This window comes from Rhamphochromis longiceps, linkage group LG23, assembly GCF_057381845.1.
Source record: "Rhamphochromis longiceps isolate RC_006_pf linkage group LG23, R_longiceps_female_GT1.1, whole genome shotgun sequence".
NCBI classification, from domain to species: domain Eukaryota; kingdom Metazoa; phylum Chordata; class Actinopteri; order Cichliformes; family Cichlidae; genus Rhamphochromis; species Rhamphochromis longiceps.
This window is the reverse complement of record NC_140578.1, coordinates 27432575-27459558: the sequence shown is the minus strand read 5'-3', so window position 1 is coordinate 27459558 and position 26984 is coordinate 27432575. Positions and strand designations below refer to the sequence as shown.

The 26984-nt window shown below is 39.3% G+C and overlaps 2 protein-coding genes across 6 annotated transcripts; one reads left to right on the top strand and one right to left on the bottom strand.

Moving 5' to 3' along the window:
• The first annotated feature begins 1659 nt into the window (after positions 1-1659).
• On the top strand, positions 1660-19249 carry LOC146642088 (NACHT, LRR and PYD domains-containing protein 3-like). 5 transcript variants are annotated; one of them, XM_085399013.1, is made up of 18 exons: positions 1660-1760; positions 2978-3022; positions 3174-3276; positions 7023-7133; positions 7224-7334; positions 8250-8328; positions 8436-8637; positions 9433-11107; positions 11917-12090; positions 12207-12374; positions 12488-12652; positions 13322-13495; positions 13759-13932; positions 15968-16129; positions 16481-16654; positions 17535-17708; positions 17790-17836; positions 17933-19249. In XM_085399013.1, exons 2-18 carry the CDS (start codon positions 3004-3006, stop codon positions 18469-18471), a joined length of 4251 nt encoding a protein of 1416 aa, XP_085255139.1. In that variant the 5' UTR covers positions 1660-1760; positions 2978-3003; the 3' UTR covers positions 18472-19249. The 5 variants fall into 5 exon arrangements, with proteins under 5 accessions (XP_085255139.1, XP_085255137.1, XP_085255140.1 ...); XM_085399011.1 differs by having other exon boundaries at positions 9316-11107; XM_085399014.1 differs by lacking the exon at positions 11917-12090 and having other exon boundaries at positions 9316-11107.
• LOC146642087 (PI-PLC X domain-containing protein 1) lies at positions 19184-26687 on the bottom strand. The gene is made up of 7 exons (XM_085399016.1): positions 25966-26687; positions 25661-25797; positions 22378-22503; positions 22140-22295; positions 21605-21711; positions 20923-20993; positions 19184-20061 (listed from the first exon to the last, which is right to left on the bottom strand). The coding sequence occupies exons 1-7, from the start codon at positions 26066-26068 to the stop codon at positions 19787-19789; spliced, it is 975 nt and encodes a 324-aa protein (XP_085255142.1). The 5' UTR covers positions 26069-26687; the 3' UTR covers positions 19184-19786.
• Positions 26688-26984: the final 297 nt, after the last annotated feature.

Genomic DNA, 26984 nt, shown 5'->3' with positions numbered 1-26984 from the left:
ACTTCTTAGGGTAGCTCAAAGTAGTAAAAAGATATAGACCAAAAACAAGTGTCCATTACAGAGGACATAAACGAATAAGGTGGTTCTCAGGAGGCTAGATGAAGAAGAGTGACTCATGATCAGACGCCTGTGTGTAAACTGTAAAAAGTCCTGGAAAATCCTTTGTCCAAAGTCCGGTAAATTGAATGTTTACACAGGAACTCTGTAAATGGAGGAATTTGACGTGTCATCAAAAATCAAGGAAAAATATATGAGTTTGTAGCTCCTATTAATAAATTTTGTTCATGAGCATCTTAAGGACTTTTAAATTTTGTTTAATTCTTTTGAGCTTTAGGAATTTAAAGAAATCAAGTGTGGTGTCACAAAAATGAAGCAAATTGTGGAATTATAATAAGACTTTCAAGGCATTTCTCAACAATGTCTCAAAGCAGATTTGTGATCACTTTAAACTTAGTATGATTTAATGTTTGTATTTCCACTGTGTGTTTTGGTTGTATATCCAGTTGCTTTTTGTATATTGTATTGTATTTCATGTGATGGAGCTGGCAGGGTCTTTATTAGGAGAGACGAGGATAAGCTAGAAATGAGTACATCACAGGGACACTTACATTGAGGTGGTTTAGAGACAAAGGAATAGAAGCGGCGCTGACATGGTGTGAACATGTGCAGAGGAGGGAGACTGGATATATCGGACAAATGATGTTAAATATGAAGCTGCCAGGCAGAATGAACTGATTTTACTAAAATTACACTGACAATCAGCAAAGCTTATGTGATGATGTTCAAACAAGTTTTGCAGTCATAAGGAGGATCTTAAATCCAAGACTGAATTAACCCTAATTACCCGTTCCCATGGTAAAAATCCTGTGAACACAAACATCCTTCTATTCTCCAGTCTTGTTGGTACCTGTTGTACTGATTTGCTTCTCCATTAAGTTAATTACTCACATGAAACCTCATGTATTATAAAGTTGCCTTGGAAAAATCCTGCTAAGGCTAAAATGCAAGCAGTTAAATGAACTTACAGTGAACTCATCATTTGCAGCTCTTAGAAAGGTGAGAAAAGAGAAGCAAAAACTGTACAAAGTGTTGAGCAAAACAAAGCAACGACTGCAGTTTGAGGGGGGAAAAAACTAAGAAAGAGGAAGTTTCTCTGAGTGCAGAGGCAGGATTGCCAAATATAGGCTGTTATTTTTATTCACTAAGCAAAATGCAGAAGAGAAAAGCCAGGAATCAGGCTTCTCAAAAGAAGCAGTGCAGAGTGAAGAAGTGTGCAGAGGCCCCTGTTTTATGGTAAAAAGTCCATTTTAACATCACTAAAGGTTTTATTTGTTCATCATGTCACAGTTTTTTCTCCAGTCAGAGTGAAACTTGAAGCTTCATTGAGGTCCAAGTTTATCTTTGTGATTCATCCTCAGCCTGTGATGTGTGTTTGTTTGCCCTGCGCTGCGACTTCAGGCACGCTTCCTCTTCAGATTTGCAGCTTTATGGAAACGTACTGGTATAACTAAAGCTTACGCAAAATGTTATGTCTTTATTTTTAACACCTATGGTTACTAGTTATTGCTTTATAATGCTTCCGAATCAGAGCAGAGGCACTGACTGCCTGCAAGGAAAAAGCCCAGGGAGCGTTACGTTTATTCTACCTTTGTCACACGCCCTGGTGTGACTCACGCCTGGGCGTGATAGTGGGATTTGTGCACTTCTTTCAATGGTGGATTTTCTCAGTGAGCTTGGAGCGTTACTGTCACCATGAAAAGGTACTGTAAAATCTTATTTTCTCTCTTTAAAATGCATTTAGGTCAGAACAAGTGAAGTGCAGCATCTCCTGACCCTGTTGGAGACAGTACAGCCAAAAAACTCGACACAAATTCTTTGCTTCGATGCTTCGTTTAACACACGGCTCTGTAGCGCGCAGTTGCCTACATTTGCGACTAAAAACACTCTGGAGCCAGAGTCTTCATCCACTTCCGCTTGCTTTACACAAATCTGCAGTAAGCCTCCAGAAGTTCTACTAAAATATGTAGAAAAAGAACTGGAAAGAACTACAAAAAATAGATTTCAAAAGACATGTGCATAAAATTAAAGGGTTTAGTTGTTATTGTTGTTGTTAGAGATTTTAAATATTGCAATTTTATAATGGAAATGAGCAGTTGATATTGAAAGACCTGTGTTTTTTTTCCCCTTTTGTTTATTTAATATTGCTCATTAATAAGACAAAACTCATTCTTATCTGATTACTCAATTAATCGATGGAATAATCGATAGCTGCAGCCCTCGACATTAGTACAAGAATTATAAGTAAAAAGCATTTAAAAACATCACATGTATAAGCAGCCTGTCACAAACGTTAATCCAAATTACTTTTTACAGCATAAACAGTTTGTAACACAAACTTTCGATTTGTATAAATCGTACATATCATAAATGCGACAATACTAAGGTAATTGTTAACGAGCTTGTGTTCACTTTGATGTACCTCAGTCAAGACAAGGTGCCCCACAAGACAAAGTATCCTTAATACAAACTCTTCAGGCTTAATTTCACATTTAGTTGTAATTAGTTTTGGGGAGTAATAATAAAGTAAAACACATTTTTTCTACTCAGTATTTCTAATATAGATACACTTTGGTGTAGTATAAATAGTCATGAGGAAGTAGTAAGTATTGTAAAACTTATGGACACTTTGAGTGGCCAGTAACACTATATAAGTGTGAATATATTAAGAGCTTAACACCGAGCAAGAAAATAATCTAACAATAAATTAGAATCCATTTATTGTGAGCTAACTAAGATTAAACTAACTAAAATTAAAATAGAGATCAGAAGAGGGGGTGGGGGTCATCATTCATAAAAAGTAATCTGTGCTGCCATTTCAGTGAGTGTGGAAAACATATGTGCAAGTCCAATATATGCAGGGTCTTAATAATAAAATAATAATAAACAACAAACTCCATGTTCTGTTTCTCCTTTACAGACATTACAGAAAATACTGATGATTTGATGGATAAGAATTTAAAAGGTATTTGCTTCTTTTGAGGAAATATAATTAATATTGGAAGCTCTGACAACACTTTGAAAATATGTGTTGAATTTAACAATATCCTTGACGTGTTCTAGAAAGCAATCTTTAGTCTCAGATGTTTTGTAAGTTGGGTGTATTTTGTATAAAGATATGAGCTCCACCATGGATCTTGTAGAAGGGAAAAATGATGGGATCCTTCCCTCTAAAAACACTACACCAGGGGAACTTTGTGGGCCCACTGAAGCTCAGAGGTAAGTTACTTGTGTTTCTGACACTTACACACTCCCTGGCCACATCCTTAGGTACACCTGTTAAACTGCTTATTAACTTGTATCTTATTAACCAATCACATGGCAGCAACTCAATGTATTTAGGCATATAGACACAGTGAAGACGATCTGCTGCAGTGCCTGATGTGCAGATGCCGGTCAGCCCTTTTCAACCAGTACTGACGTATTAAGAGGCTGTCAGTTATCTGTATCCCCGAAAACTTGATCCTGCTGAATAATTTGCCAGCACTATTGTCAGTGAGCTGTGAATGACTGAGAATGAGTAAATTAAATCCATAGTAAAAAAGAAATTTAAACTGGGTCAAGTTGAACTACAAACACCACCAAGTGTGGTTCAATTTCTTACTCTTAAAACCCCAAAATTACTTTCCAAAATATACAGAATGCTTTCTAAAACGGATGAATCAATATCCCTTCCTATTGCAAAATGGGAAGCGGATTTATCAGTTAACTTAGACCAAAACTTCTGGTCTCAGATTTGCTTAAAAACCTTTCATTTAATTAGAAATCCCAGTCTTCAATTAATTCACTACAAAATACTACATAGAGTACACTATACAGGTCATCGGATGTTCAAGATGGGCTTTACGTGTCATGATCCTGGGCCATATTGGCCCAGCATTCTTAGTTTTCTTGTATTTTTGTATTTTGTTCCTTATGCCGTGGTTCCTAGGTTCTGTTAAAGATGTTCCTTATTTGGTTACCTCCTGTGTGCCCCTGTGTATCTGTGAGCCCTCGTCTCTCCTTGTGTTTTATTCCATGTTTTCCCCAGCCCGTTATGTCTGTGTTCTCCCTGTGCTCTCTCTCCTCCTGTCTGAACCTCTGTGTACTTCCTTTTTTACGTTGTCCGTCTCCCGTCAGTGTTGCGTTCACTCCTGCCGTGTCTTGTTATGATTATCAGTGTCACCTGTGTTCCCCGTGTGCTCCCACTTCCCTCGTTAACTCTCTGTGTATTTATGTCTGCGTCTCCCTCAGTTCTGTGTCGCGTTCTCCCTCGTGACTTTGTGCCCCTCCGTGTGTTTTCTTGTAAGTCCGTTCCTTAGTACTTCCCAGTTTCGTTTCATGTTATTTTGTATCGCTGTTATCTTTTGTCATCTTTTGTCAGCAATAAAGCTGCATTTTGAGTTCAGTCCTGTTTTCCCGTGAGTTTGCGTTTGGGTCCTATTTCCTGCCTGCCACACAGCCAGTTCATGACATTACGTCTGCCAACAACTGCTCACACTGCCAAACCAATTCACCGGACAATTATATCCACGCTCTTTGGTTCTGTCCACCAGTTCAGAAGTTTTCTCGCGAGATATGTGAAGACTTATCGAAGTCCGTTTAGTGTGTTTGTTGGGCAGCTTAGATAATGTCACTTCAGAAAAGAATATCGCCCAAATGGTTTTCACTGCCCTATGCATAGCCAAGAAAACAGTCCTCATGAACTGAAAAAATATAAAAAATAATCTTAATTATAACCAATATAGAAATTACCTATTAGATTACATTAGTCTTGATACAGCCTCTGCCACCACATCAGATCAATTGCTCTGGGCTCCTTTGATCAGCTCCATCACCTAGTGGGGGTGGGGGGTCATAGTTTGGTCCCACCTTTGCTGTTGTGATTGGTGTGGGGGTAGGGACAGGCTTGGGGCGTTGGGGGATTCCCCAGGAGCATCTTCCTTGGGGGGCTCAACCCGGGGTAACGGTCATGTCCTATTAGGGGCTCTGTTGGCTCTTAGGTGACGGTTTCCTTGTGGCTGCGTGCAGCGGGGCTAGGGGAGGGTCTGTGCTGATGGACGTGGGTTACTGACCTGGTAGCCTGGCTGCCCCTGGGTGGATCCGGGACGGGCGTGGGGTTCTGGGGGTGCTCCGTCTCTGGGCTGGGGCCCTGGCTGGGCCTCGGGGGCTTGGGTCCTGGTTGGTGTGTTGCCGGGGTTGTGGGCGGGTGGGTGTATGGGGGCCCAGCCCTGGCGCAGGGTGCCGCCAGTGCATCGAGCCACCTGGGGGACTCTTAAACAGGTGGGGGAGGCTGTTACATCTTGCAGGAGGTCTCCTCTCTTCAGGAACTCACTCTGCAGGAGGGGGAGATACAGGAGAGGTAGAGGAAGACCTCAGCCTGGGTGTTGATTGTCTTGTGTAGTCTGGAAGATGAGTGGATGACAGGGTGGGTGCAGTTTTTTCTGTGGTGGGGTCGGGTGGGCTGTCCCGGGCTCTGTGGGGCCAGGCGGCGCTGCCGAACTGGGCCCCGGTCCGGATGGGCCTGGGCCCCCTTTCCATGGCGGGTTGCAGAGTGTGTGGGTGCCTACTGGGGTCAGCGGGGGAGCTGGCCCCAGGGAGGGGTCACTTGCCTCTCCCTTCCTTCCCTCCCCATCTCCAGCTGCCTCCCTCTTCCCACTCCACCACAATCACCCACACATGCAGGGCCTTGGGGTAGGGGTGTGTCACCAGGGTGCAGGGGATGCATCCCCCCCTCTGTCCCCCTCTGACTGCCTGTGCCTCAATTTTATCTCACAACATAGACATTCACATTACTCACACTCTCATAACACATACATATAGTATCTTGGGGGTGGGCAAGCTACACGGAATCCAAAAGACCATCAGGGTGTACAACCTCACCCCTGGTGTCGTTGCCCACCTCTCAATTTTAAATACATGTAGACATTGAGAGCTATCAGGAGGGGCTATGCGCTTACCTGCTGCTCTCTGGCAGGTAGCTCCATGCCCTCCTGGGTTTTAAATGCATCTTAGAACACACATGCATCAACACTACATATGAGCGGGCGGAGGGAGGTTTGGAGTCTTCACACACCCCCGTTCTCTGCAGCCTGCTGGAGCGGGGGGCTAGGAGGAGTTGGCCGTCCGATTGGGGTCTGGAATGTGGGGCCTCCCTGCTGCTGCCGAGTCGGGACAGTCTGCTTCTCTCCACCCCAGGGAAAAGGGTAACACTACCTGGGTCTGGGTGCAGTTTCCCCCTCCATGGGCAAGGGTACCTAGACCTGGGGTATAGAATACACTTGGGGAGTGTGATTGTGTGTACAGTGTCTCTTTATGTCTGTTTCCACTTTGGGTAAGTGCTGAGTATTTGCATATGAGAGCATGAGGGTGGGAATGGATGTTTGTATCTGTGTGTGCCTGTATGTCTGTGTCCATATGTGCTTACGATATATATTCCCATAGATCATCATGATGTTGTTTATTATGTTGCTCTCTTTTTTTTTCTGCTTGTTTTCTTTTTTTTCTTTCTCAACAGGTGATCCAGGTGATTGATATATGTATTTTTTGTCTGCTTATTTTGTTGGTTTTTGTTTTTTGCCCTTTATCCCCATCCCTCTTCCCCGCTGTTTTTCTTTCCCTCTTTCTTTCTCCCCTTTCTTTTCCCCAGTCAAATCTGTCCCATATTTAGCAAGTGAAAATAAAATAAAATAAACAATAAAAGGTGAATCAAATAGACCATTACAGCAAGGCTGGGATGGTCCATTTGGTAAAGTAAATCTGTTGGGCATCTTTCTTCGCCTTTAGACAATAATTCTGATGGCAAAAGAGCCAAACAGGACAGGCAAGAAAGGGGGAAAAAAAGAAAAAGAGAGAATGAGTAAACGCAGCACTGCAGTTGTGTCAGCAACGCGAACAATAGTAGACTCAAGACATAGGAATCTTGCTCAGATATGTCCAGGTTTTCCTACATGACTAGTGAGACTAACAACTCTCTTGTTTTGAAGCCAGGAGCAGCAGCAGACTACATCAACTGCACCAAGCTCTGTTTCGATCAAGACCAATCATTCAAAGGAGTCACCTCTTGCTTTTAATAGACAACAATCTTCTGGAAAAGAGTTAGTCCACTGCAGTATCTGCTACACTTGCATTTATTAAACAGTTTTTTGGCATAACAATAATGCTTTTGTCTGGTGTTTCTCTGCCAGGACTGGGGAGGTGAGGCCTGGTTGTCCTGTATCCAGCTGTGATTCGGTCATGAGTGACCACTCCAAGGAGCCACCTCTTGCTTTTAACAGAAAGCAGACTTCTGGCACAGAGTGAGTTAGCGTGTCACTATATAACCTCAGTTTATTAACATCACATCAAGTCTGTTAAGGAGCAAAGTATGTAAGTAGTAATGATTTTATGTTGCAGTCTAAACTTTTAACACATTTTTTTCATTTCATTATTCTTTATTCATTCTATTATTATCAGGACTGTGACGTTTCCTCTAGACTGCACGTCAAAATGACTTGTGGCAACATACTGAAACCCTAAAACTGTCATAAATCTAATACTGGTACACGTTAAAACACTGTAAATTGTTGGAAAACTGGGCCAATGAGTTAATGAGTTAATTCTCTGGGAAAAATCCCTTGTAGGCTTCCTTAGGAAGAGCAAGAATCACAAAATCTGCCAGACTTAATATGTGGAGCTACCTGCTGTGGTGGCCCCTTATCAATAACAAAACAGTTGAGGTAACTTGCTAGTTACATATGTTTATCATTATTATGGCTGCCATATCATTGGTAGCCATATATACATATATTTTATGTGGCACTTACTGAAAATACATTGAAGATCTTTGCAATCCATAGGATCAGTTCTCTGGCATTTCATTGCGTATTCAATAAAACCCTAAAATGGCAGTGAACCAAGTATTGAGCCTGTGGAACCCCGCAATGTAAACTTTAGTAATGATGGGGGGCTTTTTTGTGACTTTGCATGTTTATTACAAATTTTATTAATTTTTAAAAAAACTACTTTATAACTTATAATTTACACAGTTTTTCTACCAATTTCTGCACTTTATTTATGAATTATTGGATTTATTTTGTGCAACAAGAGAACCATGTTGAGAATGATCTTGAAGTGGCAACATGCTGGGAAACAGTTTTCCAGTAAAATAGATTGTCATTCTTTATCAAAAAGATAATTTTTTTTAGTGTAGTGTGTTTCATTTTTATTCACAGACTGTATCAGGACATCTCAGAGGTTCATAGTGCTTCATGTGTGGAGGACCATCAAACAGACATAGACTCAATATTTAAGGTAAATTTGTCTCAGTGTGCACTTAGCAAAGTCTCAGCAGTTTTTGATTTGTTTGGTTTGGTTTTTTAGTCACAGTATATGTTTCATCTTTTTATATAATTTTTCAGTTGCTTGAGGAGAGTATTTTCACTTTTGTGAAAGACGAGTTGAAGCGAATGCAAAGGCTTTTAAAATCAAAGTGTTCAGATGGAGAAATGGACACCGATATGAATGAGGGCATGAGGAGCAGCAGAGAGGCATTTCAAAACATCGCACTGCACTTCCTGAGAAGAATAAACCACGAGAACCTGGCTGATTCTCTGCAGAGCAGTAAGAACATTTTACAGCTGCATTTTAATGGATGGTATGTGAGGAAGGAAGACAATGAGAAAAAGGAAACAAATATACAGTATAAAGATGCCCTTTAAACTCCACATTGAGCAGTTAATGCAGGTATAACAGATTAACGAGTTTATTATGTACTTGAAGCCCATTCGTCATCACTGACTGATTGTCAGTTTACTGCTAGTGCTTCAAGCTAAATGTTTTGACTGTGGCCATCTTGGTGTTATGAAACCACAGGTAACAATGGGGACAGTGACTATGGCCATAATCCTGTAATTTTTATTTGTTTGTATATTTTTTTAAACTTACACTATTTTGAAAATATAGATTTGACAAAACCAGATCTTATTTTTGGATTTTTTTTTGTACATGGCTAAGATCTCAGTCACACAGGTTTCAAAGCTGAAGACAGTAAAAAGTGCAAAAGTTGCAGAGTTTAGGTCTTTGCATGTTTTTCATTGATTAATTGCAAGTTTGTTCTTTGTTGGAAAGAATACAGGTTCAGCATTGGCTTCATATTTCACACATAGAAGCTACAACAACCTTTTGTAAAAGTATCTGTGGTTTTAGTTTTCAAAATTGTCAGCAACCTAAACTTTAACATTATTTCTAACTTTACTTGTGAGGGATAATTTTATATGTTGTTTTTGTGTGTTTATGCAGAATCCCCTGCAGTATGTCAGCGTAAACTTAAATTTAGTTTAAAAAGGAAATTCCAGTGCTTGTTTGAGGGGACAGCTAAAACGCGAAACCCAACTTTTTTGAATGACATCTACACAGAGCTCTACATAACAGAAGAAGGGACTGGAGAGGTCAGCAATGAACACGAGGTCAGACAGATTGAAACTGCTGTGAGGAAACCGGCCAGACCAGAAAGAACGATCACATGTGAGGACATCTTTAAACCCTCATCAGGTAAAGATCAGGCATGTAGAACAGTGCTGACAAAGGGAGTGGCTGGCATTGGGAAAACAGTCTTGACACAGAAGTTCACTCTGGACTGGGCTGAGGACAAAGCTAACCAGAACATCCAGTTCACATTTCCATTCACCTTCAGAGAGCTGAACCTGCTGAAGGGTACAAATTTCAGTTTGGTGAAACTTTTTCATCATTTCTTTACTGAAGCCAAAGAAGTGGGACTCTGCAGCTTTGAGGAATTACAGGTTGTGTTGATCTTTGATGGCCTGGATGAGTGTCGACTTCCTCTGGACTTCCAAAACAATAAGATCCTGACTGATGCTCGACAGCCCACTTCAGTGGATGTTCTGCTGACAAACCTCATCTGTGGGAACCTGCTTCCTTCTGCTCGGCTATGGATAACCACACGACCTGCAGCAGCCAATCAGATTCCACCTGGATATGTTGACATGGTGACAGAGGTCAGAGGGTTCACTGACCTACAAAAGGAGGAGTACTTCAGAAAGAGATTTGGAGAAGAGGAGCAAGCCAGCAGGATCATCTCTCACATAAAGACTTCGCGAAGCCTGTACATCATGTGCCACATCCCTGTATTCTGCTGGATCACTGCTACAGTTTTGGAGGATGTGCTGAAAACCAGAGCAGGAGGAGAGCTGCCTAAGACCTTGACTGAGATGTACATCTACTTCCTGGTGGTTCAAGCAAAACTGTGGAGCATCAAGTATTGCATTGGAGCTGAGGTGGATCCACACTGGAATCCAGGGAGCAGGGAAATGGTTTTGTCATTGGGAAAACTAGCATATGAGCAGCTGCAGAAAGGTCACCTGATCTTCTATGAATCAGACCTGACAGAATCTGGCATTGATCTCAGAGTGGCCTCGGTGTACTCAGGATTGTTCACACAGATCTTTAAAGAGGAGAGGGGGCTGCACCAGGAGAAAGTGTTTTGCTTTGTCCATCTGAGCGTTCAGGAGTTTCTAGCTGCTCTTTATGTCTTTCTGACTTTGACAAACTTTGGCGTGAATCTGTTTCAGTCTGAAACTTGGTGGTCAAATTTATTCAGGGACAAATCTAAGCTATCATACCTTTTCCAAAGTGCTGTGGACATGGCTGTACAGAGTCCCAATGGACACCTGGACTTGTTTCTCCGCTTCCTTCTGGGTCTTTCCCTGCCAACAAATCTCACACTTCTTGGTGGGTTGGTGACACAGAAAGGAAATATCTCTCTTGGGAAGCAGGAAACAATTGAGTATATAAAGAGTGTGATCAGGAGGAGTTTGTCACCAGAGAGAAGCATTAACCTGTTCCACTGTCTGAATGAGCTGAATGACCATTCTCTGGTTGAGGAGATCCAACAGTATCTGAATTCAGGAACCCTTTCCCCAGATGAACTGTCTCCTGCTCAGTGGTCAGCTCTGGTCTTCATCTTACTGTCATCAGAAGAAGACCTGGACATGTTCGACCTGAAGAAATACTCTGCTTCTGATGAAGGTCTTCTGAGGCTGCTGCCTGTGGTCAAAGCCTCCAACAAATCTCTGTAAGTTTCCTGAAAAATGGGAAACAACTGCTAAAGAACTACTGCATTTAGCTTAATCTGCTGAAAATAAAGTAAGTCAGGAAATTATAATTTACTTAGAAATCAATGCATGTATATGTTTAAAAAATACAAATAGATTAAACAAAGAGAAAGCTAAAAGAGAAAAGCTTAAAAAAGGAAATCATGGGATGTGTAAATACAGAAAGAAAGTAAAACAAAAATATGAAATCATTCAACTTCATTAATAACTATATTTTCACTATTTCTGATGAGTTTAATGACATACTGGCAGTTGATACAATTACAGCTTCAGCAAAATTCCATTATTGATCAATGTTCCTGATTCTTTCTAAGTAGTCTGGTTGTTTTGTTTTGGAGAAATGCTCATTTTAATTACCATGAGATTTTGAGTCTTTGTTCCAGAGTTTCTGTATCTTAAATTTTGCTGTAGTTTTTAGGAACGTTTTTGGGCTATTTAATGCACTAGATCTGCATGCATTATTTTCTAAATGTTCTAGCTGTGATTTAAAAGCTATGAACGATGCATCCTCTATATGAGAAGGAAATTTTTTATATAATTTACGCAGGATCTGAAATAACACACTGAAAATACAGAGCTGTTTACTTGGGTACTTAAAACCTGAATTTAATACCATAATTACTTTCAGTAGTTTCTTGATGGTGACCACATGAACATGCATTTAATAACTACGTATCTGGCCAACATATAATAATACATTTTGGCAGATATCAGTAGATTTTTTTGTTGTGATTAACATTGCTCCCTTTTGTATGAATAATAAACGTAGGTTGAGTGGCTGTAATCTGACAGAGAGATGCTGTGAAGGTTTGGCCTCAGTTTTTAGCGCTCAGTCTTCCACTCTAAGAGATGTTGATTTGACAAACAACAACCTGCAGGACTCAGGACTGAAGTTGGTGTCTTCTGGACTGAAAAATCCACAGTGTAGCCTAGAAAAGCTAAGGTTTGATCAACACATTTTGGGCAAATTTTCACAGTCGTTTCTGCTGAAACTGCTAAAAATTGAACAGAAATGGTAAATGTCTAAACAAAACATGTTTATATTCATCTTATTACCAGGTTGAACCAAAACAATCTCACGGAGAAATGCTGTCAAGAGCTGTCATTAGTTCTACAGACTTCTCATTTGAGAGAATTGGACTTGAGTTACAACAATCTGCAGAACTCTGGACTGAAACAACTCTCTGCTGGGCTAAAAGGTCCAAACTGTAGACTGGAAACACTCAGGTCGGGATATCCTATTTTACATAGCAATTAATAATCTGTGGTGTGATATTTAAAATAATTCTGTATGTTGTGTTTTGTTTTTAATTTGTGCACTGATTTAAATTCTTCTACAGGCTGATTGGTTGTAATCTGTCAGAGAAAAGTCATGATACGCTGTTTTTCATTCTCACCTCCTCTAATCTGAGAGAGCTGGACCTGAGCAACAACAGCCTGAAGGATTCAGGAGTGATGCTCTTCTCTGAACAGGGAAATCAGCACTGCAGACTGGAAACTCTCCGGTTGGATTATGACTTATGTTAAAGTTTTACATTTGGATCTTAAAGTCATTAGGTTTTTTAAAATTAGTTTTTGGTTACATGCTTATAATAAAATCTGTGGCTAACCTTCAGACTTGTGTTCTACAACAGAATTATAAAGATTTCAAGTGTCCCTGAGAAGGTGTTTGCTAGCAAGTACCTAATTCAGACATTTCCAGTTTTGGGGGATAATTAGCATCATTACTTCATTTACAGAAGCGTATCGATGATGTTCAAGTCACACAACTTGATATTATTCATTTGTAGCCTGAAATTTGTATTTTATTACTTGGAATTTATGTTTCAGAGATCATTAAAAATTGCATATTTTGTTCAACATTACAATCAACATAATCAAATTTATCTTTAAAAACAGATGTAAATTTCCAAAACATGTCCTGCAGAACTTATTTTGCAGAATCATCCAAAAGTAATTTCTTTTTAAAAATAATCTCTTTTAAAAGTAATCTCTTTTTAAAAATCCCATTGGCTTTTTTTTTTATTCAAGAGATGTGATGATAGAGACAGTGTGATGGCAACTTCCATCAAACTCTCTTGGCCTACACAAAACACGTTTCCTACGCCACTGTATCACATCCCATAAATGTTTGGTCTAAAAACATTTTAAGATGTATTTTTTTATTTTATCAGATTGAGTCGAACTGGTCTCACAGAGCAATGCTGTCAAGGGTTATCATCAGCTTTATGCACAAAGGTGTCTAGTCTGAGAGTGCTGGACTTGAGTGACAATGACCTGCAGAGCTCAGGAGTAAAACTGCTCTGTGAGGGACTTGGAAGTCCACACTGTCAACTCCAAACTCTAAGGTGAGGTCAGGTTAAGACGTATTTGGCTACCTTGATTCTGCAACTGTGACATTAGATGTAATTGCAAATGCTTTGTCCTTTGGTAAAATGTTTCATATTTATAAGATGCTTATTCATAAATAAAACAGCTAACCTGGTACAGAGAACTTTTTGTTTGTATTTGATTATGGATACTGCAAGTTTCTATAAAATTGACCTTTTTAAAAACATAGTCTACAATGCTCTAAAGTATACACGTTAAAGACCTGTATCTCATTTGTTAGGTTAACTCAAACCAACCTCACAGAGAAATGCTGCAATGACATCTCAACAATTCTTAGCTCCCAGTATTCAAGTCTGAGAGATCTGGACCTCAGTAACAATGATCTGCAGGATTCCGGAGTGACATTTTTGTCTGCAGGACTGCATAGTCCGTACTGCATCCTGAAAACTCTCAGGTCAGATTTCAACTTGTAAACTCTAATACTTTCTATACATAATGTCGGTTTTGGTTATTTGTTACTTTTAATTTGAGCAAAATTTGTGTCAATCTTTTTTTGTAGGTGCACCTAAATGAAAAAGCTATATCAGTGCGATGGATATAGAAAGTTATTTTTATGTCATGGTACACTCTGTTCTACTGTTTATAACAGTTACTGACATTTTAAAGTTTTCTAATCTCTTCTGCCATGCTTTATACCTAAATGGTAGTAGAATGGTTTATACCTTAATCCTACATATATATATATATATATATATATATATATATTAGGGGTGCAACGATACACAAAATTCACGGTTCGGTTCGATACTTTGGTGTCACGGTTCGATATTTTTTCGATACAAAAAACTGTTCATGCATTTTTAATTTGTCATTTATTAAAATTATAAATATATATTTTAACTCAAAAGTACAGTTTTTAAATTTAACCCTAACCCTTGTGCGTGTTTTTTATTTTGACAGCGAATGCGCACCTGTGGACCACTTATGTGCAGCCCCGGTTATTTAGCTCATCATATTGCAGCCACAGAAATTCTTTTGTCCATGAAACCATAAAGCTGCACTTTCTTTTTGCCTTATAGTCTGATTTGTCATAACTTCTCCGTTTTGTGGTAAGCTTTTCTTTGGCTGTCACTTCTTCACCCTGACCTGTCTTATTTGGCTCAGCAGAACTGAAATGCTTTTACACGCTCACTCACATAAGCTCAGCGATTCTCTGCGCGATCAACCTCTCACATGTTTAAGCTGCGGGAGATTTCACTTGTCATGTTTGCATAGTAAGCTAACGATTAATAAGACGATGTCAGAGGAATTGGTGCACAAATTATCATCACGCTCTCTATACACAGTTCGCACGATTGCAAAGTGAAAGCAAAAAAACAAGCGCAAATTCAAACGCGACTTCAATATGTCACATATTGACAGTGGCTCACCGATGCCAATGACATAATTACCCAGCTACATTTCTGAAAGAATGCAAAAGCATTGACATATATTTTTCCTACAATAGCCCGACGGGCAGGGAAGAGAGAGATTTTGGTAGCCCGACTGAAAAAAATCGCTAGCTCCAGGACGTCGGGCTAGCGATATTGCAAGCCCTGTATCTGATTGAGGAATCGCTCATCTTTGGAAAAGAGAGTTTATTACAGAGAAATGGCTCTTTCCAAAATAAAAGCTATACTATCCGCTTCTTCTGGGCTATATTCTCAGCAGCATAAGGAGAATCATGTGCTAACAGCTGTCTAAATGACTCGGCTAAAGTTAGTAGCATGCTCGTTGTTTTTGTCTTTGCACTAGGATGATGTCGGCGTAAATGTGCAGTCATATTCGTTGTGTTCCCACTAGTGCTTTCAGGTTAATCTCGTTGAAATGACCTTAACGCCACAACACGGCAAATCTCCGTTAACGAGCTACCGCCGATCGCCCCGTGCATGGGGCTAGACGGCAAACACGTTAACGAGCTAACTGCGCTAACACACTAGTTCACACCAATGTAATTGAGCATTGCATGGCACATCCAACATACTGTTTTACTTTAGTCCATGACTCGCTTACCTTCAGGGTCATACATCACATGAAAACCAAAATAATTCCAAACGCCAGATCTGAATGAGGTTCAATTTGCCTGTTGCAAGTAGAGCTTAACTTCTGTCTCGCTAGCTTGCCCTGCGCTCTTCCTTCTGACTATGCTGTCTGTGTTGAGCGCTCAGTGGATCTGCGCTCGACAGTGCAGCCTAGGCGGAGTAGTCGAACACAGATTCACTGAGCGCTCAACACAGACAGCATCGTCAGAAGGAAAATTGATAAAATAAATTACAAATGTTGTATTGTTTGATACATATGCGTACCGAACCGAAAGCACTGTATCGAACGGTTCAATATCGATACGAATATCGTTGCACCCCTAATAAATAAATATATATATATATATATATATATATATATATAAATATATAATCCAAATCGCACATTTACTGAATCTAATCCTTTAGCCTGAGTGGCTGCAGGTTATCAGAAAGAACTTGTGACGTTCTGATGTCAAAGTCTACCAGTCTAAGAGAGCTGGACTTAAGTAAGAACCACCTGTGGGATTCGGGCATCAAGCTTTTGTCTACTGGGCTGACAAGTCCACACTGTAGACTGGAAACTCTGAGGTGAGGTCACATTTTTACACTAACTTAGCCAAACATTTTAATTTTATTTTAGTGCTGTTTATTGTTTTAACATCACTTAATTAATTTTAATTACAGAGTTTCTGACTTAATCTTTGGTGTTTATAAATATGCCAATGCTTGAGACTTCTAATATCCTTTAATTTGGCTTGGTTTGTACCATAGTTTAAATATGTTTAAGCTTATATATATATATATATATATATATATATATATATATATATATATATATATATATATATATATATATATATATTTTGTTCATTATGATAATGAAAGTCAAAGGTAAATGGATCACAGAAATTACATGGAGAAACATTCTTAATTTTTCAGGTTGAATCACACAAATCTCACAGAGAAATGTGGTCAATATATCTCACTGGTCCTCAGCTCTGACTCTTGCAGTCTGAGACACCTGGATTTGAGTAACAATGACCTACGAGATTCAGGAGTAAAACTGCTTTCTGCTGGACTGAGGAGCCCACACTGTAGACTACAAACGTTTGGGTATGCATCTGAGGAATATGTGTTGCACCGTAAGGGTCATTGTGAAAAGACTGGACAGGCAGCCAACTGTGACAAGGGGACCCATTTTTTTCCTAGTAGACGATTTGCTGTCAGGATGGTTGCCCCTTCCTAAACCCTGGCTAGCAGTTTCTTCAAGTTAAAAGGATTTTTTTCTTTCCACTGTTGCCAAGTGCTTGTTCATAGGGGATCAACTGGTGGCTGGGGCTTCATCCTAATATTGTAAGGTCTTTACCTTGCAATATAAAAAAAACAACTTGTGGTGACTGTTATTGTGAATTGGCATAATGTAAATAAAACTGAACTAATGTTGTGTTTGCACACACACTCCATCTCCATAAGACAAAGGTTATAAACTACAATGAAAATAACCCTTAAGAGCTACATTTAAAACTGCTGCAGAGTCAATAAAACTAAATAATTAATAAAAACCTAAACTTACACAACAGGAAAAAAAGCAAAAAATAAATAAATAAATAAATAAAACATCTTCACTAAACAGTATGCACAAACAGCCACAGTTATGAAAGTGCAAACATTTTCATTTAACTTCTCAGATAGCATAGTGTACAAAGCAAGAGAGGGCTTTTTTTTTGTCTGAAGTCAGACTAATGAATTCATAGTTGTGGTGGACAGACTGAGTGCAGATTCTTATGAGCACATTTCTGTTTCTTTTGCAAATCTTGAACAAGACCATTTTTAAAACTAGCTGCTGTACCTGAGGAATTACTTTTTTGCTTTGAAAGACACTTGAGAGGTACTTTACACTGTCTCACTTGCATATGACCATCTGCACCAATTATCATGCAAATTATATATTAGTTTTAGGTGGATGGATCACTTCAGTTTTGCACTCTTGCAGATTGTCAGGCTGTTTGATCACGGCAGATGGCTGTACGTCTTTGGCGTCAGCTCTGAGGTCCAACCCCTCCTATCTGAAAGAACTTGACCTCAGTTATAACCATCCAGATGAGTTGGGAGTAAAGCTACGATCTGTGGGACTGAAGGATCCAAACTGGAGACTGGACTCCCTCAGGTATGATGTACATTGGAGTACAGGAACTGTAGAAATGCTAAAGGACTCCAGTCTGGTCTGACTTTGATTTTCCCCTCCCAGCGAGGACCACAGTGGTCTTCAGAGGCTGAAATCTGGTCTGAGGAAGTGTAAGTATATAAGATGTAACACTATATTTCTGGTTTGATTTAAAACCTTCAGACTTACTGCTGTATTTCACCCTTTCCTCTCTGTGTATTCCTTAGATGCATGTGAACTAACACTGGACCCAAACACAGCCCACAAAAATGTTGTCCTGTTTGAGAATAACAGAAAAGTAAGACTGTCACCAGAGAAGCAGCCATATCCTGAACACCCGGACAGATTCGACTGGTGCTACCAGCTGCTCTGTACAACGGGTCTGACAGGCCGCTGTTACTGGGAGGTGGAGTGGAAAGGAGGTGTTGATATTGGAGCAACTTACAAAAGCGTCAGAAGGAGGGGAGCTCTAGATGGCAGCAGGCTTGGATGGAATGAGAAATCATGGAATTTAGAGTTCAATGATAAAAACATCTACGCCTGGCACAATAATATAAAAACAGTTCTCCTTGCTCCTCTGTCCTCTGCCTCTGAAAGAGTGGGAGTATATTTAGACTGGACTGAAGGCACTCTGGCTTTCTACGCAGTCTTGCCTGATTCACAGATTCACCTGTACACCTTTTTCTGTGGTGCCTTCACTGAACCACTTTACCCTGGGTTTGGGTTCTTATCAATAGACTCTTCTGTGTCACTGTTAGAAATATAATCTATCCAAAAAAGGCTAATTTTTCCTGGTGAAATAGCCATAGGTCTCAGTAATGCAGCAAAAAAAAAAAAAAAAAAAAAAAAAAAAGCAAAATATTTAATAGATGTTAAAAAGAAGAGGCTGTGGTTTTTAAAAATGAGATTTTAAAAAATGCACCTTTTGTCTAAAAAAATAAGTTTTTTTTTCTATACTTTTAATATTTGAATATCTGACAGATGTTGCTTCTTTTTTGCTAATTAAGTCAAAGTTTGGACATCAAGCTTGGTATGAAAAAAGTAAACAACTATAAGTTCTTGTTTGTTGTTGTTTTGTTGTTGTTGTTTTCACATGTAATTTATTTATTTTATTTAATCCTGAACATTTTGTAGCTTGTGGCGTTTTGGAAAACTGAAAATTATTATTATTATTATTATATTATTAGTAGTAGTCATTTTTAGCCAGGCCTTCATCATTTTGTTTGTGCGCATCGTCTGAGGATTCTAAATATCTTAATTACAAACAAATCCAGGTACAAAAATCACAGATTTTTATTATTCAGGCAGTGTGACGGTAAATGTAGAATAACCAGGTGACATAACCCATGCGTTTCTTTGGACTGTAGAAGAAAGCCACGCAGGCAAAGTTTCAAACTCAAGAGTTGCTTGGTGTGGGGTGACAATGCTAATCACCAAACAGCACCCACACAGCTGTTTATAAAATACAATGTGAAAAATAAATATGAAAATATTTATTTAGAAATACCAGCATTTGATTAATTTACAGTAAAACAAAAAAGAAATGTAACATCATACAAGATATAGTGCAAGAGACCTAGTATTCAGCACGTTGTTCTCCAAGCTAACTATTGTATAGCTGTACGCTAATTAAAAGGCTGCTAGCATTCGTGATGTTGATAGTAAACACTAAAATTTGTAACATGTGGCATTGTGAAATGCAAAGATAAGACTTTCTGATCCCTAAAGAAAAGTTCACAGCACAGAGACGAGTTATGAGGTAAGAAAAATCATTGAAAAAGAAAAATGAATTAGAAATTAAAAATAAGTCAAAATAAAAAAGAAAACGCATATACAATATATAGATTGTCATATTTGTGCAAATATTTGTGGAAAAGTGTCCAGTAGTGCAAAATATAAAACTTTAACTACACTTGCACAGTGAATGTGTAAAGAACATGTAACTTGTGTACCTCCTTATAGTTTTAGGTAAAGCATGTTGAAATTAACCTGAATAAACATGTAGACGGTAATGTGATGCTTAAAAAACAAAAACATCAAGCACACAACTGTATAAACAGGATGGCAGGCTCACAAAATTATTAACTGGCACTTATTTTGGAGGATGCTGGCAGCTTCCTGCAGCCTCTGCCCACCAGTTTGTAGTTCAGCTCGACGACAAGCGAGCAGAACTCGCTCATACCGACGAAGTCACAGCACATAATGTTGACTCCCTCGGGTCCTGGCTGCTGCTCACCCGCCCACTGGAGAAGCAGTGAGAGAGAGTTCAACGTCAACATCCTCATGCTCTGGAAAGGGTGCAGGAAGACGTAAAACATGGTCTCTGTCAGGTTCAGACCAGTGACGTAAAAACCATCTGGAAAACAAAACCGTCTGTAAGGCCGGTGCTTAAAGAAATGAACAGCAAATAAAACCTGAGGTAAAATAAATCCCAGCTAGCTGCAGAAGCAGTACACTTCAGAGTATTTTTACTACGTCACTGACATTATTATATTATTAAACTTATGAGAATACTTCTGTCCATCTTGTCCAGGACGTTCTTGTAAAAGATTTTTAATCTCAAGAGTTTAAAAAAAAAAAAAAAGGTTAATAATAATTATATTATATATTTTGGTGGCTCAATCAACAGTATATGAATATTAGAAATTTGGTATTTAAAGGAATTATTCTGTTTTAATAAAAACATTTCATTTAAATTTTTGAATAAACCTTTTCAACTTTCAATAAAAACGTTCGCCACATGGGGGCAGCAAATCCGAATCCATGTTGGATTTTTATTGAAAACCTGCGTAGTCTGAATACGCTTTGAATTTTGAGCTTAAGCATAAATTATACTTCTGCATTGAATCTGTCAATCCTACTACATAAACCCGCAAAAGTGTCCAACATTGTTAGCAGCAAGTATAGTTGTATGTGGCGTGGCTGTGTTGCCGTGGAGTTTCTCTCCAATTTTATCCACTGGCTTCCTGATGATTAAAAAAAATTACAGCAGAAGAAGCAGCATCAGAGGAAACAGTGGTACTGAAAGCCATCACAGGCTGTGTGGGATGCATATATATGTACAAACTAACATTTGTACCTTTGGCAGGTTATTAAATCCAGTAAACTACCTTTACAGTATATTCTGTATCCAGTACTTTTGCTCTAACATTTTAAATACAGGTCTGTAATGCTACTACTTTCCCTCACTGCACTACTTGTTCCAACAACCTCATACCTGGTCTTCCCTGCCGTTGCTGGCCTTCCAGATAGGTGATCACTTTCTTAGGATCTGGGCTGTTAGCATACCTGAACACACAGGACAGGTTCAATCATTTCAGTGTTAGTGACATGACCAACTGTGCAGACAGTAGCCTTGAAAAGTAAAAGTAATCAGGCACTGCTTTAAATCTGTTTTTTTCCCCTAATGGCCACCAGTCTTGGTCACCAGTCAAAGACCCAAAAAGAAGGAGGGAGAGAAGAAGACCAAGAAAACCACATAAGGTCTAAGGTTTGAAAATAGGAGGAAACAAACTATCTTTACATACGTGTATATATTACATGCAACCAGTGTTTACATATTTAATATTGTATTTCACACCATGTCACACCATTTATAAATAAACCAACAAGCACGTATTATGTCTGACAGTGAACACACATTAAAATATGACACTCCAATTATGTCATATTTGAACCTTTGGCTGTTGCTGTTCTCAGTGTGGTTTAAAGTCACTGTACCAACATCTATTATTAATACTTTTGAGACACCAAGATGCTCAAAAACAAAACAAACAAACAAACAAAAAAAGAACAGCTAATATTGCCAGAGAAAGTAATCAGAACCGAAATCACGGAATCGAAGACACTTAAGCTACGAAGTCTATCTAACCCTTCTACATACAGTCTATGTATTTTACCAATAAGGTATCCGATTCCACAGCCCAGGGTGCTGCAGCTCCTGGTCGTCATAGGAAACAATGACCTGCTGACCTTTTGACCAACATGACCGCAGAGTGGGAGTTTCCTGCATGCATACACATGAATCAAACTGTCAGTTTATTAGGCACACTGTGCCAAAACCAATGCAGGCTAATAACATGATTACAGCAACACGTTTTAATTTTCGGAGCGTGACGTTTGTGGTGTGGTATATTAGCAGGTTTCTGGACTAGAGCAATACCTCTGATATTTGAAACACCTGAGTCGAAAAGAGTTTCAACAGAAACTGAACACCATGACCTAAATGATTAAAGGATTTATTGCAGGACTACAGTCGTAAATGCATTCGTTTTAGTCGGGGGTTCCCAATGAGCCTGTGGTTGAGATCAGTTCCATGTATTTATATCTGCTGAAGTTAAAATGGTAAATCCTTATCTGAGAGGCTGAAAGCAGTGAATATTTGGCATTATTAAACTTTAGAAATCAATCATTATCCTAATAATGTCTATCTACCTGTGGTGGGCACAGCTTCCCTCTGAACAGCAGAAGGATGAACTCCATCAGATGGGCGTGGTCTTCGTCACTTAGAGATTCGAAGTGTGAACAGGCAATGATTACAATCTCTTTGGGGTGAGCGTCCAGCCAGCCGGCCAGTTCATCCAGAGCCTCCTGCATGCAGACAGACGTTAAAATTTGCTGTAAATTAGCTTTCACTCTGAGTATCAATGCCGTTTTGGTGTAGTTTACTGACCTTGACGGTTATTAGCGTGTATATGCCGTGAGCGAAAAACAATTTGCTGCTCCCTGCTGGCTTTCTGGCGATCCGCAGGTCCAAGAAACGAACACCAAGATCACACTGATCAGAAAGGACCGATAGCTGTAGCCAAGAAAGAGAATGAATATTGAAACACCAGAACCAAACAATGACAGAGACTCCACCATGTTGTACAGATGGCTGTATCTCTCTCCTGATCTCCTCTGTACAATTTCACATTTGCATTCATCACTCCATCACACCTGTTGTCTCTGATTTTCAGTCTAATTCTTGCGTAGTATGACATATCTCAACTTTTTCTTCCTGTTTCAGGTTACTTGCTAGTCACTTTTTTAAAATAGTTTTATAGATCCGCCTCTTCTTTTTTCTGCACTTGTGCAGCTTCCTCAAACTTTTTAATGACACACTGCTGAGATCTGCCAAGTTTTCAGCTGGTAGTGCTAAAAAGAACATTTTATGTCTGTTAAACCCTTATCTTTGTTATTTTTCTAACATTCAACCCATTTTTGTGACAGGCTTCTAGTAACAAAACGCTTAAAGATACAGTTTAAAGTTGGTTAGATATTTGCATGTGTAGACACAACACTTGTTCCGTCTTTGCGTTAGGAGCCTTTTTTGGATGCTGGAATGAGTCATACCTTAGTGTTAAGTGCCTCAACAAACAAAAAAACCATTCCTCTGAAAATGGTTTAAGTACTGGGGGGAAATGATCAAATAAGCATCCAGATGTCCAAAGAAAAACATTCAAGGACCTTCGGAAAGCCTGGAGAACCGCTCAAGACCACTTTAACAAAAAAAAACATGAAGATAGTCTGATTAGAAGCAAAATATGAAGAAATGAGGGGCGGCTCGTTACACAGTACTGTATACAGTAAGTCATGATCAAACATAAAAACGTTAAATGTAATGGATACAATTGCTCCCATTAAGGTGAAGGTTATCTCTGGAAGGAAAAAGTCTCCATGGAGAAACTCCACACTAGTGAAAAATGAAAAAAGAGAGTGTAGGAAAGCTGAGCGCAGATGGAGAAAAACAAACCTCCAGGTTCACTATGACATCTATAAAGAGAAACTTCACAATTATAATTTACAACTGAGGAGTGCAAGAAGGTCCTACTTCTCTGACATCATCACTAAAAACAGCCATAATGCTCGGGTCTTATTTTCCACAGTTGACAGGCTAACAAACCCTCCTGTGTCAGTGCCAGCTGAACTTCATTCAACCATGGCCTGCAATGACTTTGCCAAATTCTTCACAGAAAAAATCCAAAAGATTAGACAAGCAATTGGTACATCAACAGCAGATCCAGGATATGTACTGTGTCCACCGAAAAACTGTTTAAACACCATAAAACAGTTTCACCCTATTAACAGCAAAGACCTGGAGGACATCATAGGTCAACTGAACTCCTCCTCTTGCTGTTTAGATGTCCTGCCAACAAGTTTTTTCAAAAAGGTCTCAAAGACTTTGGAGTCAGACCTGTTACAGATCGTCAACTTTTCTTTAATATCAGGTGTGTTTCCAGAACCACTAAAAACTGCTGTAATAAAACCTATACTGAAAAAGGACAATCTTGACAAGACACAAATGAACAACTACAGGCCGATCTCAAATCTCCCATTTCTAAGTAAGATCATTGAAAAAGTAGTTTCTCAACAGCTCAATTATTTCTGCTCTGACCAAAGTGTTCAATGACATATGTCTGAACACAGACAGTGGAACAATGTCAGTCTTAGTTTTACTGGATCTCAGTGCAGCATTTGATACAGTTGACCACAACATATTACTCAAACGACTGGAGAACTGGGCAGGTCTTTCAGGAACTGTACTAAACTGGTTCAAAACATACTTAGAAAACAGGAAATACTTTGTATCAATAGGTAACTTCACATCTGAGCAGACAAGTATCACATGTGGAGTTCCCCAAGGTTCCATCTTGGGACCCCCTCTGTTTAACATTTACATGCTCCCACTGGCACAGATTATAAAGAACAACAAAATAAACTATCATAGCTATGCAGATGACACACAAATATATATCACAATGTCACCAGGAGACCAAGGCCCTGTGCAGGCTCTTGGTAAATGCATTGAGGAAATTAATGACTGGTTGTGCCGCAATTTTCTCCAGCTAAACAAAAACAAAACTGAGGTAATAGTCTTTGGCGCCAAAGAAAAACGATTACAGGTCACCAGAGAACTTCAATCTATACACCTAAAAACCACAAACCAGGCGAGAAATTTGGGTGTAGTGATGGATGCAGACCTAAACTTAGAAAAACACATTAAGACAATAACAAAATCAGCTTACTATCACCTCAAGAATATATCAAGGATAAAAGATCTGATGTCTCAACAGGACCTGGAAAAACTAGTCCATGCATTCATCTTTAGGAGGCTTGATTACTGTAACAGCATCTTTACAGGTCTACCTAAAAAATCAGTCAGACAACTACAGCTCATTCAGAACTCTGCTGCTCGAGTCCTCACTAAGACCAAAAAAGTGGACCACATCAGTCCAGCTCTGAGGTCTTTACACTGGCTGCCTGTCCGTCAGAGGATAGACTTTAAAGTTCTGATGCTGGTCTATAAAGCTCTGAATGGTTTAGGACCAAAATACACCAGTGACCTCCTGACCCAGTATGAACCTTCCAGATCCCTCAGGTCATCTGGATCCGGTCTTTTATCAGTTCCCAGAGTCAGAACCAGACACGGAGAAGCTGCATTCAGCTTTTATGCTCCTTATATCTGGAACAAACTCCCAGAAAGCCTCAGATCAGCTGAAACACTCAGTTTATTTAAATCCAGGTTGAAGACTCACCTATTCTCAGCTGCATTTGAATAAAGCACCAAATCCACACTTTTAAGCTTAAACTTCAAAACTTACATTTTAACTACTGATTTTATCTACTGTTCTGATTTTATCCGTTTAGATTTTTTTTTTACATACTGTTTTGTTTGTTTGTTATTTAGTTAGTTTGTTTGTTTGCTTGTTTTAATCAATTTTAAATCGTGCTTTTTATTTGTTTTTGTTTCTAATGTCTCTGTAAAGCACTTTGAACCACCTTGTTGTTGAATTGTGCTATACAAATAAACTTGCCTTGCCTTGCCTTCCTCCTTCCAAACTACGGTAGTTCAGTAATTATCAAATTATCAAAACCTCAGATGAATTCCCCAAACCTTTTACGAGGTAGGGAGCTTCACCTGAGGTGGTGCAGGTTCCTGGTTCTCTTTCACCTTTAGGGGGACCGTAAAATACCTGCGTGGTGGCCCAGCGGTAAACACAGGGTCGAGTACAGCAGGGGAACAGCCTGTCAGTCAGTCTGAGGAAGCAGGACTCCGATCTCACCACAGGAGAGGAGACATCCAGGCTGAAGGACATGCTGTCATGGCTGCCTGTGGTGCGAGAAGAGCCTGTCAACAAGCATCTGAGACAATTTTTTTTATTACAGTTTAACCTGAAATTAAGGATATTATATTTTTAAAATAAACACGTGATCTGTATGAGAGTGTTTTCTATTCTTTTCTGTCTTGAACTGGCTGAACTGGTTGCTCCTGTTTTACCAGGTAATGCCAGGTTCCACAGCGGGACGTCCAGCAGCTCCTCCGGCAAACGCGACATCCAGTCCGGGTTTCCTCCGAGCTGCTCCCGCTGTTTGTCCTCCATGTCTTATTACCGCCCTGTCCTACTACAGATGTTCAGCATGCTCTTTGAGTTTCTTCGGGATCTGAACACGGTTTATTTACCAACTCTTCCGGTTGTTGTCAATCTCCACTTTCTTTAGCGATTTTCAAAATAAAATCACCAAACGCGACGAGAGCTTGCTTAAAAAAACAGTAGCGTTAGAACACTAAAGTAAAAAGTACGGTAACAATGTGCGTCCCCCGATTGAGCAACAGCGCCGTAAAATAAGAAGAATGGCGCCTAATTACAGAGTTAATAATGCAGACTTTGTAATATCTCACGTGTAGATTCATCAGCCAGATTAAGTGTTTACTGACAATTGACAGTGATAGCGCACATCATCATCACTATTCCAACAATCCTCTCCTCACAGACAAGCATAAACACACTCGACTATCGCTAAATCAGATTTAACACACGTTTGTAATGACGGTAATTCAGTTTATAATAGGGTTTATTCGCTCGGTCAGCAGGTGGCGGTATCCTCGTACACTGGGGAGTAAACTGCCATTAAACGAACAGAAGAAGAAGAAAACATCTGCACATGCGCGGTACGGATCGGGTAGACCCGATTTGTACGGTCAGACTTTACACATGCGCAGTAAGGATCGGAGAGTCCTGATCCTTAACTTTCTTTTTATTTTTCGTTTTTGTCTACATTGTACTGAAACGCTTCATTATTGCAAACATTTTAAGATATACTTGTTATTCTTAACATCTTAACTCTTACTCTGACCCATAACTTTTTTTTTTTTTCCATACTTTAATTAAATTTATGCACATATTACAATCTCTCGTTGGGAGACAACATTAGTGCAACAACATCTTGAAAAGGTTGAATAAGAAACCAAACGAAACAAAAAACAAAAAACAAAAAAAACAAACAAAAAAAACCAAA

What these genes read in the sequence shown, in the direction of transcription:
- LOC146642088 (XM_085399011.1), top strand. An exon ending in AAGCAGACTTCTGGCACAGA is followed by an intron (nt 7,335 to 8,249) that starts GTGAGTTAGCGT and finishes TTTTATTCACAG; the next exon opens with ACTGTATCAGGACATCTCAG. An exon ending in TGCAGACTGGAAACTCTCCG is followed by an intron (nt 12,653 to 13,321) that starts GTTGGATTATGA and finishes TTATTTTATCAG; the next exon opens with ATTGAGTCGAACTGGTCTCA.
- LOC146642087 (XM_085399016.1), bottom strand. Translation starts at nt 26,068, where the DNA reads ATGGAGGACAAACAGCGGGAGCAGCTCGGAGGAAACCCGGACTGGATG. An exon ending in GGAAGCTGTGCCCACCACAG is followed by an intron (nt 21,712 to 22,139) that starts GTAGATAGACAT and finishes GTATGCATGCAG; the next exon opens with GAAACTCCCACTCTGCGGTC. An exon ending in TGGAATCGGATACCTTATTG is followed by an intron (nt 20,994 to 21,604) that starts GTAAAATACATA and finishes CTGTGTGTTCAG; the next exon opens with GTATGCTAACAGCCCAGATC.